This window comes from Dysidea avara, chromosome 5, assembly GCF_963678975.1.
Source record: "Dysidea avara chromosome 5, odDysAvar1.4, whole genome shotgun sequence".
NCBI classification, from domain to species: Eukaryota; Metazoa; Porifera; class Demospongiae; order Dictyoceratida; family Dysideidae; genus Dysidea; species Dysidea avara.
The window spans coordinates 19,098,159-19,112,123 of NC_089276.1; the positions used below are offsets into that span (position 1 = coordinate 19,098,159).

General features: G+C 39.1%; 2 protein-coding genes and 1 long non-coding RNA gene across 15 annotated transcripts in view; 2 read left to right on the forward strand and 1 right to left on the reverse strand.

Annotated features, from left to right (window-relative positions):
- Positions 1-4,596, forward strand: part of LOC136256872 (uncharacterized) — a 22,277-nt gene extending 17,681 nt beyond the window's left edge. For 3 of the 13 annotated variants that reach the window (XR_010701684.1, XR_010701689.1, XR_010701690.1), the window contains 3 exons: positions 396-1,129; positions 2,673-4,233; positions 4,308-4,595. This is a non-coding gene — a long non-coding RNA (uncharacterized lncRNA). Of the gene's footprint in view, positions 1-395; positions 1,130-2,672; positions 4,234-4,307 lie in introns of those variants that run through there. The other 10 variants (XR_010701682.1, XR_010701685.1, XR_010701686.1 and 7 more) reach the window with 7 other exon arrangements.
- On the reverse strand, positions 4,447-7,063 carry LOC136256870 (cryptochrome-2-like). The gene is made up of 2 exons (XM_066049933.1): positions 6,894-7,063; positions 4,447-6,231 (listed from the first exon to the last, which is right to left on the reverse strand). The coding sequence occupies exons 1-2, from the start codon at positions 6,973-6,975 to the stop codon at positions 4,622-4,624; spliced, it is 1,692 nt and encodes a 563-aa protein (XP_065906005.1). The 5' UTR covers positions 6,976-7,063; the 3' UTR covers positions 4,447-4,621.
- LOC136256871 (sterol carrier protein 2-like) overlaps positions 7,042-13,965 on the forward strand; it is a 22,109-nt gene continuing 15,185 nt past the window's right edge. The window contains exons 1-5 of the mRNA XM_066049934.1: positions 7,042-7,182; positions 7,230-7,287; positions 7,410-7,481; positions 10,448-10,512; positions 10,899-10,962. Of these exons, the coding sequence (XP_065906006.1) occupies positions 7,138-7,182; positions 7,230-7,287; positions 7,410-7,481; positions 10,448-10,512; positions 10,899-10,962 (304 nt within the window). The 5' untranslated portion in view covers positions 7,042-7,137. The remainder of the gene's footprint in view (positions 7,183-7,229; positions 7,288-7,409; positions 7,482-10,447; positions 10,513-10,898; positions 10,963-13,965) is intronic.

Sequence of the window (13,965 nt, forward strand, 5' to 3'; positions counted from 1 at the left end):
AAATGTCAATGAATGTGGCTACTTCAACAAGTGTAAGTAATATTCTTGCTTCTGAGTATGGTGAATATATGATGGCAAGCATGCCAATTTTGCTTTTGCTTCAATTTTAATTAATTCAGGTGCACTATGTGCTATGTGTCCATTTATATGAAGGGGAACTCTACTTGGACTATATTATGCCAAATATGTACATAATTATGGAAAGTTTGGTTTTGTGGTAACACAAGTATAGGCATGGCATGTAGTGGTGATTGTTTAATGGAATTATGGTATATATTCTTTTAAAAATTTGATTAATCTCTCAGGCATAATTGCATCATTCAAGCTATTAGTACACTATATAGGTACGTGTATATGGACTGTCAGTAATTGTAAGCTTCTCTTCTGATATCCAGATTCCTATAAACAGTACTGAATGTCTGGTGGAGGAAATGTAGTAATGGAGTCCTGGTGAGTTTATCACCCTAATGAATTATAGCTCTGTCATCTTGAACTTATTTTAATGAGGTAGTCAGTTAGCTTCCTAAATTGTAGAATAGTGTTGAGAAGGAACAAATTATTTTATATAGATAATTAGTGAATTCTGCACTCACAGGTTGTGCTATTCCACGTACTAGTCTAACTCCTGTGTAATTATGTAATAGTGTGTAATGTGTGGTTATTGGTGGACACACCCATTAACTGTTGAGGTTTGTTGCATCAGACCAATCATTACTGGTGTGTGTGTGTGTGCGTGTGTGTGTGTGTGCGTGTGTGTGTGTGTGCGTGCGTGTGTGTGTGCGTGTGTGTGCATGCGTGCTTGTATGTGGTAAGTTTCTTGCTCTAGGAAACAACAACAGCAACTGGGCATCAAGTCTATCCAGCTGTATATTCATAATAATATCTATTATGATTGCAGTGCTGTTCAAAGAATGATACATTTGCGTACTTAGGGGAGGGTGGTAATTTTTTTTGGTACTTCATTGTGTGTGATCATGAGTTTACAATTATTTGGATTATTTGTGTTTTAGGTTCAGGCATTAAAACTATCTCCCATTAGATGCCGGACTCTGGAGTTTTATAAGAACTGCTAGTACCTTGCAGTAATTATGGGCCACTGATAGCTATTACTATTCACTACAAATAAAAGGTATACTGACATACATTACACAGTGTATACTACTGGCTGATGACATTGTATGCGTGCAGTAAAATTCTTCATCACCATTAGTATATGACATTGTAAACTTGGTATCCTAAAGATTTTGGCAGTAGTGAACATTGCTGTTTAGTGCATTGTTCTGAAAATGTTATCACTTGTTGCACTAACCTGCATGCTGCTTCTGCATGCAGAGAGGCTCACAAGTTTGGATTGTACAGCATCTAGCTATATTATGCATATAGGACAGGTGCAATTATGCAGGCCTGAGGCTTTCAGCCACATATTGATAAACTGCTGGAGTCTCAATAACTAAGTCACCATGTGGCAGTGCCATGAGCATTATGCTCTGTGTGTGTGTGTGTGTGTGTGTGTGTGTGTGTGTGTGTGTGTGTGTGTGTGTGTGTGTGTGTGTATATGTGTGTGTGTGTGTATGTGTGTGTGTGTGTGTGTGTGTGTGTGTGTGTGTGTGTGTGTGTGTGTGTGTGTGTGTGTGTGTGTGTGTGTGTGTGTGTGTGTGTGTGTGTGTGTGTGTGTGTGTGTGTGTGTGTGTGTGTGTGTGTGTGTGTGTGTGTGTGTGTGTGTGTGTGTGTGTGTGTGTGTGTGCTGTGTTGTGCTGTGTGCGTGCTGTGTGTGTGCTGTGTGTGTGCTGTGCTCTGTGTGTGTGTGTGTGTGTGTGTGTGTGTGCTCTGTGTGTGCTGTGTGTGTGTGCTGTGTGTGTGTGCTGTGTGTGTGTGTGTGTGTGTGTGTGTGTGTGTGTGTGTGTGTGTGTGTGTGTGTGTGTGTGTGTGTGTGTGTGTGTGTGTGTGTGTGTGTGTGTGTGTGTGTGTGTGTGTGTGTGTGTGTGTGCTGTGTTGTGCTGTGTGCGTGCTGTGTGTGTGCTGTGTGTGTGCTGTGCTCTGTGTGTGTGTGTGTGTGTGTGTGTGCTGTGTGTGTGCTGTGTGTGTGTGCTGTGTGTGTGTGCTGTGTGTGTGTGCGTGTGCGTGTGTGTGGGTGTGCGTGTGTGTGTGTGTGTGCAGTGAGTGAGTGAGTGAGTGAGTGAGCGAGTGAGTGAGTGAGGGAGCGAGTGAGTGAGTGAGTGAGTGAGTGAGTGAGTGAGTGAGTGAGTGAGTGAGTGAGTGAGTGAGTGAGTGAGTGAGTGAGTGAGTGAGTGAGTGAGTGAGTGAACCATCAGCACTGGGTTTAAATTTAGTATAGGAGTGGCTTTTACAGCACACATGTAGCCGTTATGTACGTTATACATATGTGTACACCGTGACGTTTACTGAGTTATGATTCGTCAAAATGTAAGCATTCGTGTGCCAATCATCACTGAGGCTACTGCAAGCACTTAAGGGATGGCGTTTGCTGAATTAAAACCCCCTACGTAATAATTGTGTACTAAGACATAATTGAGGCTGTTATAGCTATGCAGGTGTCGTCCATAATTTTTTACTGTGTTATCATGATCAGATTATGGTGCATGTACGTAGTTATATAATAATTAGTAGTATGTACCTTAATGAGCTGCTTATCTTTTGGTTCATGAATTTAGTCACCGATCTCTATGAGGTCACTGCCGGTTGTCATTGTGAGAAGCCCATTTCTCATTACCTTGGCTCTGGCATACATCACCTAGCCACAGATGAATGCAGCAAATTGAGTAGAATAGTTCAGTCGGTGACTGATGACATATTGGTAGTACTGTGGTACACAGAAACATGTTGCCATACACTTGTATGTAGCACTGACATTTATGTATGCAAAGATGTATGTGCAATACTGTATGTAAACTTGACACTACACACCACGGCCGATATCTAGCTATGTATAAATATGTACTTATATCTGACATGTTCATTGTACTAATTAATGATATTTACGTACAATGTTTTGAAAAGTGGACACACTGTAATTGTGGTTACCACTATTGTTTTGTTTTACTAACACATACACCATACTACTTAATTAGCTACATCATCTAATGGATGTATGTAGATGTGTGCTAATGGGCTATATAATTTTATCATCTAATGTCGTAATTCAAGTGTAAGAATTATAGACTTTAGCCATTCCGTTACTGATAATTCAAAGTCTCAAGCACATATATAGCTACCCATACAGCCAGTTCATAAAGCCTTCATCTTGAGAAAGCCAAATAGTTTATACTTGTATTGCCAGTGCATGTGTACAGGAGAGTTTGTATCTTAACATGTTTACATGGTCGTAGATTATTGTTTATACTGATGATTGAATATTCATATGGCACATGCTGTTAAGTAACATTCTGTAACATGGATGCTGAGCAGAAGATTAAAAAAGTCTTAGAAGTTCTTTAATTATATGGGTTGGAATCAGTGGACATTTCTAAATCCACACTAATGGCTTCCATTGATGCACAGGAGAGAGTGGATGTGGACTTTGATAAAATTAATATCAGGGTATGGGAATGTTTTTATATCATTGGTGTGCCTCTAAAGAAGTCCTTTGTGTCTGAACAAAGTGGTATGTGCATATTGTGCGTGCGAGCATGCATGCGTGTGTGCTACTCTTGCCGTCTGTTGACAAAAGCTTTGTGGTTTTGCGTTTTAATAACTGTCATCAAAGTAAGTCATATAAACATGTATACATAGGCAAACCACTAGCCATTACTCACACTTTATTTCATAATATTTTGTAATAGTAAGCCTGTGAACATATTCTACAAGTGTTCTGTGGTCTCTAGTGGCATGTGTTCAGTTAAACCTCATCCTTGTTTCACAGGAAACTCTGTGTGTGGGATGGATGACATGTATACAAAATACTGAGAATGAACTTGCTGAAACTACTTCTGTATTTCTTGTACATAGCTTATGCTCAGCTAACTAACTTGTAGCAAAGACCTGTATCATGACAGAGACACTTGCAACTCACTCGTATATGCCTGACATTCCTAAAAATAATATTAAAAAGTTGTCAAAGCAAAGTTGACCAATTTGATTTAAGACGGAACAAGTTTTGTCCATTTGGTTCCACAAGGGGTACTTTGAGATAATAAGTCACTCTCTAGAGTTCCTATGGATATATATAGTTTTACTTGAAGTTGACAAGGAGAAAACACCCTGCATGTAGTTAAGGTCAGTGCTGAAGGTCTGTAGGACACCTGGTCCTACAGCCTGTTTAAAGTTGTTACATAAGTGTGTTTGAAAAGGTGGAGAAAGAATCCATGATTGGACCTGGGCAGCCTCGAACCTGCAGCAATCCAATTAACACTTGAACACTTACAGAAGTCTGCCAGGCAGTCATATTTAGAATGATCTGATAACATTATTTTTAGTATTATATCCAACTTCACCTTTTTAATGAATAATATTATATAGCACAGCACACAGTGAATAATACAGGTACACAAAAACACAATTATACATGTTTACAACCATAAATTCACAACACCAATGATATGACATAAATTAATGGAAAACTTGATGATTAAAAAATTGAACTCTTATGTGCATTATACAATATTTATGAAATGTTTGGTGATGATGGAGTCATATTATTTGCCAAGCTGACAAAAAACTCCTTTAACCGTGCTTTACATATGCGTTCTTTCTCTTCCACATCGACAATGGGGTTTGGGTAATCTACTCCGATGATGCATCCTGCTTCTTCCTGTATTGATCTTGGTGCAGTCCATGGTTCATGAATGTACTCAGGTGGAAAGTTTCTCAATACTGGCAAGTATGTGGTAATGTAGATACCCTCTGGGTCCATCAACTGGCCAAATTTGCACGGGCTATAAGATTCAATCTTGCCCGATATGAAGCCAGCGCAGGCATCCTCCATCCAGCACATGACACAAATCGGGTCTTCGTAGTCTAGAAGGTACTTGCTAAAGATAGCCTTGCCACACTCCCACGATTGCCAGAGACAGCCACGTGTTAGAAAACAGGCAACACACTTGCGAGCTAGATAGTGCGCCCAACCTTCTTTAGTGATCTGTATCATGACTGCATCAATCCATGGGATTCCTGTTTTACCTTTAACAACTCTTTCGACTAAATCGTTCTCACTTTCCCAATGGATTGGTAAACACAGTGGATTATCCTTCTGCTTATCAAAGTTTGGTGTGGCCATGGCTAAGTGGTAAGAGTACTCTCTCAACAACAGATTTCTCTTGACACGGCAGAAAAACTTGTGGCCTTCATTGGTATTGGAGGTGTACTGCTGCACCCTTGCATAGAACAGACGTACAGAGAGGCAGCCAAACCTGAAGTAGGGGCTAAGACTTTCTTTACTAAGAAGCCAGTTCAACATGTTCTTGTCTTCATGATCTTCACAACAATAGTTCAGCAGTCTACTTAATGCTTGTGTCTCACCACCAATCCATGATTCCATTCTTACTGTCTCTTCTGCAGTAAATCCAAGTTCATCCATGGTCGGTATTGGCACTTCTCCTGGAACCAGTGGCTCCATAGATTCTGAGGTAGGCGTATTTGATGATAGAGGGACAATATGACAAGGTGATGGCTGTGGAACAGGCGGGGATGGCACCAAAGAGCCAACAGCACTGATGAACTCTTTAACAGAAGAAGCAGTATTATTTCCAAATGCTTGTTTTAGTGTGTCAGGATTGAACAAGGTATGACCAAAAGGGCATTCCACTTTAGCTCCGTTAGCCCTTGCAACATTAGCAATAATATTATCATACTTGAATGTCTCATAACTGCTTTGTGAAGCTTGATATGTGAGCATGGTAGCCTTCCAGTGTCTGATCAATCTTGGCAGGATTACGGTTGGCTCTCCTTTGAAGACAAACAACCGTGAATTGTAAGGACTCTTCCGCAGCTTGCTATCCAGATCTCGAAGACTCTCCAACAAAAATTGCCACACAGTTGCTGAAGGACCACGGTTTCTGTCCTTGAAACACAATGGATCTAAAATGAATACACACCTGACAGTCTGTGCAGTGAGACTATGGAACAGTGCTGGGTTGTCATGAAGTCGTAAGCAGTCCAGTCTAAACCAGTGAATACTAACATCTTGGTTGACAGCCATCCTTGAGTTCAGCACTGAAGACCTGCTGCCTATTCTCTGACCAAGTAACAACTGGCGTAGATTCTGAGGTGGTGCACCTATAAAAATGTTAAGTAATATGGCGTTATGTAATCACGGCTACATAATATTACATAACATGATTATTCACCCTTAGAAGGTAAATAGTCACCTCACTATTGAGGACAATGGGATGTTAACAACTTCTACTGCTAAACTAAAAAACCGCAATTTGTTAGGGTGATAAAGTTGGCAGACAGACCATGGCACACTCCACACTAAAATGATTATGTAATCAAACTTTTTTGTACTCACACGCAGCCTACCATTGATTAACAGTACATAACTAGTTTCGGATACGCTGTAACGTAATTGGTTATTCTTGAACTGGTCGGTATAGAACAGATCCACACCAGTTATACCATCAGAACTTGCATGTCTGGCCCATATTGCTAAGCGAAGTTTAACATGAGCTCCTGCAAACTACACTCCATTAAAACTAGTAAAGAGCATGGACAAGTTTTTAAAAACACACTAGTGTTGATTTACTGGTGTTTATTAGCGGGCTTTGATCGACACTACACAGTACTGGTCAAGGTGTGAACTTTCATTCACGACTACCGCTTCTTTTAGGGATCAGACAAACCGAGCAACGTTCACCCGATATTTTAACTACTCCTTGAAAGCTACACATTCGACGACAAACTACACACAATGAACATCCAAGGTTCCAATATCATACCTTCAGGTTGAACGTAGAGGCTATTTGAACGCGGCCTTTCTTTCGCAGTGAGCAACGCTTCAAGTGGACTCCTTTTTGCCATGTGAATTGATCTCGCTTTTGAAGTCTCATTAAATTAGGGTGTCGTCATGCGTAAACCGCTGAGCAAACAGTAATGTACGCGTGACTTCCATTGCCCGTGAAAATTTTACTAATTTATTGGTTGCCCGTAGCTTTTTCGCTGATCTACCTGTAGCAAAAAAACATGGCGTCCCGAAAGGTCTTCGTAGTTGGTGTGGGCATGACGAAGGTATGTGCTGTACTACTTTGGATTGCATTAGATTTCTACTTTCTAAGTTTGAAAAACCTGGTCGAAGGGAAAACTTTGATTATCCAGACATGGTTAGGGAATCAGGTAGGACTTAATGTATTGAGCACATTTCGCTAGTAGTAGCAGTAATTTCACTGTGTAATCTCTGCTATATAACGATGTGTCCCATGACCTTATTTACGAGTCACGTGATCTTACCTATGTAGTAACGAAGGCGCTGCAGGACGCAGGGCTGCCGTACAGTGTGATTGAACAGGCTGCAGTGGGATATGTGTATGGTAAGAGTTGAGTGTTCTAAATACTTCATTTATGCACACAAAAAAAATTGACTCACCAGGCTTTGCTGTGCATGTGTTTAGGCCAATATTAGTTATAAGGCCACACTAGAAATTCATTGTAGGCTATCAGGAATAATGAATTACTTCGAAGTCAAGGGGGTGTCACGTAGGTACGTGTTGTAGGGAGATCTGCAACCGCGGTCAAAATCTTGACTGGCCGAAATTTCGCTTTACCCGTGACTAAGCTTTTTTCAATCTTTGACCGGTGACCTAGTGACGATATTTCAGTACTTTTCGATTGTGGGGTGGAAACGTTTACCCTTGACCATTGACTTGGCACGAATTCGGTGCCCTTGACCTTTGACTTAGACTTTGACCGCGGTCGCTTATCTACCTACAGTGAGTGCCTGTGTGTCACCCCCTTGGAAGTAAAGGATGTATATCCATCATGTAAATGAAAATGAAAAGCAGCCTTTAGGATTTCTCTAAGATAATTTTCTGATAGAACAGTTGAGAAATACTTCTGTGTTTGATATTTTTCAGCACATTTGGCGGGGTTAGTAACCATGTCCATGTCAATGATTATTTTGGTGAATGGTTACGTATTTAGTAAAGCACTTTTAAAAAATATTTATTTTAGAGGAAAACACCAATGACCTATTTAGAATTTAGCCTTTTCTGGTAAGTGCTTGTTACACAGGGTATATGTTACTGCAGTATGCGTATCATGGTATATGCATACTCTGCAGCATATGCTGGATTATATGGACCAACCATGCATACTAGACACTGATAAATACAGGTTAACACAGGTATGCAGCATTACCCTTACCTAAACCTTCCTTGAGAAGCTCCTGCTAATAGATGTTTCTAATTTTAGCTGTATATTAGAAGGTAGCAAGAAAGTTTGGTTCTACATTATATCACTAGGGAATTGATTTGTACAGTGACTATACTGAAAATAAACTGCAGGTGCTTATTTTTCCAATCTTAACTTGGGAATTGTATAACTGATTGTGTTTGCCTGATGCAGTTAGGTATAGGGCCTATATACATATCTATCTGCGTATAAAACAAGAAGGCTAGAATAGTAACAATAAAATTTTACTGCAACATAAACAAACACACATAACTCACGTTTGCTTCATGGCACAGAAATAAAACAAAGATATTCCTATACTCAGTTTGAGCAGGCAAATACAATAAATAGTATACCACTAGGCCCCAAAGTTTAAAACATGTTTTACTAAACATGAATGCCACTATAGTGGCTCTCACAACACACATGTATTCAAAGGCATATATCTTGTAACGGAATATCCTGTGAGTAAATGGTTTGGACCATGATAGTCAGCCTTTTTCTTAAGCTTTGTTCAAAAATCGTAGTGTGATATAAAGCGAATCAGCATTGGAAAGAATTTTGGTGATACTTGCAATAATATTACCTGTCAGAGGGTTAGTAAAAGTTGTAGGATATCTAAGTAGTTTAATGCTCAACACAGAGGAATAGGTGATCTATACACGGATTAACAAGAGCCCAAGTGTTTGTATGTCAAAATGCGTATTTTACATAAAATAAGTTTCGTTTTTAAGAACCAAAGCCATACAGTGGAACCTCCGACTCCACTTATCCGGATTCTCGGTTAACCAAACTACGGAAATGACTGCTCTATTAGAGTAATGACTGTTCTATTAGGGTAGTTGAAAATGCAGATATTTAAAAAAAAATTCTTTATGCTATTTTATGGTTATTTATACACAGTTTCAGAGATATGGACTTTTCAGACTTATGGACCACCCCTGGTACATGTGATTGCTCTATTAGGATAATTAATAAGTCGTAACTTATATTAAAAATCTTTTTCATAATTGTTGCTGCTGTTAAGTGTATAACAAAATCTTGCACCTGTTATGCTAGAATTTTCTTCATTGCTGTTACCAAGTATTTATGCCCCAAATTTTGCAAGCATATATGGACTTTATCCACAATGACGTCATGAGCACAAGATGGCTGCGTTATTTGGGGTACTAATGCACAGGTGCCTATGGAAAAATTCTTTTGATCGATCATATTTCAGCCAGGGAAGAAGATATTGAGCTCTAAGCAACAGGTATGGTTACAAGACAATACAACAAACGATTTGTATCACATGCTGGAAAATTTTCAAGATAACAATGGTTTTTGTTACTTTAAACCCATATCTGTTGGTTACTCCTCAGTATCTTGCTTCATGAGTGAAATGTGATTGATTAAAACAATTTCTCCATAGGCGCCTTTACATTAGTACGCCCAAATAATGTGGCCATCTTGTTGCTCGTGACATCATTGTGGATAAAGTCCATATAAACACTTGTGATGATGATTGACACATGTGGCTATTAAATGATATTGGGAGTAGCTTGAATCACATGATCCTCCTTTGGGTCACATGACCCTAGTATATATATATTTGGCCATAAATATAGTCTGGTATGAAGTTGGTTGTGCATGAACACTTTCACAAGTGTATTTTCCTTTGACTTCCCTAATTAAGGACACAACACCTCCATAATGACAAAAAAATTGGTCCCAACAGGTCTGGTTAACACATTTTTTTACCTCTGAAAGAGGAAAACCTCTATATTACAGCAAAAAGTGGCCAAAAATTCTGGGTCCCAAAATGTCCATAATAGAGAGGTTCCACTATAGTGTAAATGGGAGAACTGACCCACTTAAAATGGCTGTATGAAAGACTCCAATGGGAGTTTACAATATTGTCTGGCTATTCCAGACAAATGCTTTTCAAGTCCTTTTTTTGTGACACATCAGTGGTAGCATGCTAAACCAACTAGTGCTTATGATAAGCCAGTCATGAACATCTCATGATCTCAAAGAAAAGTTCTATCTATATTCTGATCAGTACACAATGCATGAATGAGTTGAGACATTGTATTTTGTGAATTGCTCTAAATATCTGCCTGTGTAGGAGACAGTACTTGTGGACAGAGGGCATTATATGGAATGGGGATGACTGGAATTCCTATCTATAATGTGAGTCCTGTGTGTCAGCCTATATGTTGGTTTTATGGGTGTATGTGGAGTAAATACGTTATGCTATATGTTGCATGGAATTTTAGCTTTCACGATTGGTTGTCGCTGTACAGTTTAATATATTATGAAAGTCCATTTAGTTTATCTTAATTTTTATTTTCAAATCTTTTAGCCATGTACATAAGTGCATATCCAGTGGGACAATTTGTAGAGGAAAAATTTCAGTGACAATTTTGCTGTAACAAAAGTTTGGCTATGGAAAATTTGGTGAGGGTTTATGAAGTGTGCATTTATCAAATTTGCCCATTTTTTCCCTTTCCAAACAATCTGACATGTGTGTGAAGTGATTAACTTGAGGTAACTATATGGGATGTTGTGTTGTGTAGGTGAACAATGCTTGTTCTACTGGCTCCACTGCTCTCATGATGGCCAAACAACTCATTGAAGGAGGTATGTAATATGTATGGTGATTGTTATACGTGTGTGCGTGCATGTGTGTGTGTGTGTGTGTGTGTGTGTGTAGATGATTAATGTGTGCACTTGTGCATGTTGTGTGTGTGTGTGTGTGTGTGTGTGTGTTAGTACGCATGCGAATGTTTGCATGTAGTGTGTGTAAATTATGTGTGTGCGTGTGCGTGTGTTGTGTTATTGTGTGCGCATGCACGTAGTCTGGTAAGTGTGTATATATTGGGCACATAGTACATACACGATGCCATGTATGTATGTATTACACTATTGTGCATAACTACTAACTCATGTGCACTTACATAAAATGCCTTAATGTCCCAGCGTAACCCACAGCTACATCACTTGCTTACTCTGCATGTTGTAGGCTAGTGAATTTTAATATTTATACAACATGGCTACAAAAATACACTACAAATACTTTTCAGTGTTATAACATCACTTGTGATACTCACTCTGGTATTACACAACAGCGTGTTACAACGTTGTATAACTGTTGAGGTTGTATGGTGCATACTACATGCTGTAATCTGACACTTTCCTTCTGCTCTTGTAAAGCTAGAATGTCGTAATAGTTTAAAGCAGTGCGTTGCAGTGGAACCTCACAATAGAATGTACCTCCATAATAAGGACCAAAATTTTGGTCCAAACGAACTGTCTATACATATATGCGTTTAAACCTTTGAAAGAGGAAAACCTCCCAAATTGTCCGTTATATCGAGAGGTTCCACTGTATTTATTATTATCAAGTATTTTTAATGCATTAAACATTATTTCCAGCGACTTGATATCTTAAAAAGTTTTATCTCATTGTGAAGCAGTTGGCATGGCATGATATGAGAAATATGTGACAACAATAATTATTCAATTAGCTGAAGCAAATAGCCATTATTTCACATGATTGATGTTTGGCAGTACGGCATTTTAAAAACTGTGTTTTCAATGTGTAATATGGCTAAAATTTCTATTATCTGACTGACTGCCTGCCAAGCATAGCTTGTTAATGCTACGAGCTTGATTTCTTCACTGTTTGATGTTGCTTTGGCCAAGACATGCCTTCAGCGGGTATAATATACATTTCATAGAGTTTAGGGATGCAACAATACAGGTAAATACCATATTGTGTATTGCCTTAAAATATATTGCAATATATTGCTGTATTGCAATATTTGGGTTAGGGCCTTTGGCGATGTTAAAGTTGTAAATAGATAGCATTAATGTCATGTGGTGTACACCCACCAGCCAACAGTTATTAAATAGGTATTACAGTACATGTAGGCAGTACTACAACCAGTACTGTTTGTTTAGGATATGTGGCTTCTAAAACATCAACAATTACATTCTGGTGGCTTTGATGCCTGCCCTCCAGGAGGGTGGCAGCTAAAAAGGCTAATTATCCACAAGCCACAGCTCATTACAACCCTGCAATATATTGTAACAATATATTGTAATAAGCAATATATCAATATGTTTCATCACACATATTGTATTGTATTGTGATAGAAAATATTGCAATATATTGATATATCGATATATTGTTGCACCCCTAATAGAATTATCTCTAAAGTCCTCCTTTACTACTATATAGGTGTTGATTGGTGGCAATGCATCACGGCTTTAATTTCTGCAGTGTGACAACATGGGTATATTGCAGAGGCACTTCTTGTACTGTTCTTTGTTTGTAACACTGGGCAGAACAAAGCTGAAACTAAGGTGGAATGGCCATTTCGCGTTTCAATACTTGATAGTTGAGGTACAAATTTCCGAGTGACGGATTGGTTGCAGATGGTGCTTCTTGTGCTGTTCTTTATTTTTAGCACCGGTGGAATACAGTTGAAAATGAAGTAGGATGGCCACTTTGCATTTCAGTAACATTCTTGTGGTTACCATTATGTAAGCAGTAGCTGTATAATCGAATTCCATAGACAATAGTTTATGTATTTGATGCATGGCAGGTAGTCCATTAGCTGTTATAAAGAAGTGTCCGTTGTACAGAGGTTACCAATACACTGTAGGCAATGAAAGCATGGCAGAGACCATAGCTTAGTATCCGTAGTTAGGACTGGGAGTGTTCTTCAATGGAGGTCCTATTGTACACAAGTATCAAGTACTGTAGATACAAGCATTTCCCCCCTCTTACTATGGCGTAGGTTTGCACTTAACTGTGCAAATGATGTGCTGTGTTTATAACGATCTCTCTAATTTGTTGTCTGGTTTTGTGGCTGCAATATTATGTCACCTTTTAAACAATGTCATGCACTGCTGGCTTGGGGCATACTTGGGCTTGCAAGGATTATGTAATAGCTGTTAGTGTGATGTGTTGATGAGCGATCATTGTTACGTGTTGAGTAAGACTTTAGAATGTAGTGTAGTTTGTGTGTGTGTATGTGTGTGTGCATGTGGCTTGTGAGGCAGTACAGCTCTTGTGAGGCAGTACAGCCAAGTGGCTAGAGCATCGGCCTGGTAATCAAAAGGTTTCAGATTTGATGTCCAGTTATGCCAAATTGGTATTGTTGTTTCCTTGAGCAAGAAACTTTGCTCACATTGCTCCAGTCTATCCAGCTCTTTAAATGGGGACCTGTGGCCTGGTGTCAACTGGGGAAGCAGTCCACCCAACTAGGGCAGTAGTGTGATGAATGCCCATCCATTAAAACCAGGAGAGGTCTGGTTAGAGGAGCATGTTTTAGAAAGTGGATCAAACAACTCTTGATTCATCCACTTGGCAGTACCTGGTATCTCATCTTGTATGACTTAAAAAGCTTTATTTCCTGTTGTGTATCACCGTAGATGGTGTACAGTGACCAGCACCATTGACACAACCCACTACTTTTACTTGACTTTTGTTCCCACTTTCTACACAAGAAGGATTTCTTGATCCAGTTCTATTTTAAGTGGTTTTGGACTGAGTGGTAATCCAGTCTCATCAATGTTAAACAGATGGCATGTCATTCAAATTGTATTAAAGAGTTTTGATGTTCAACTCTTTGC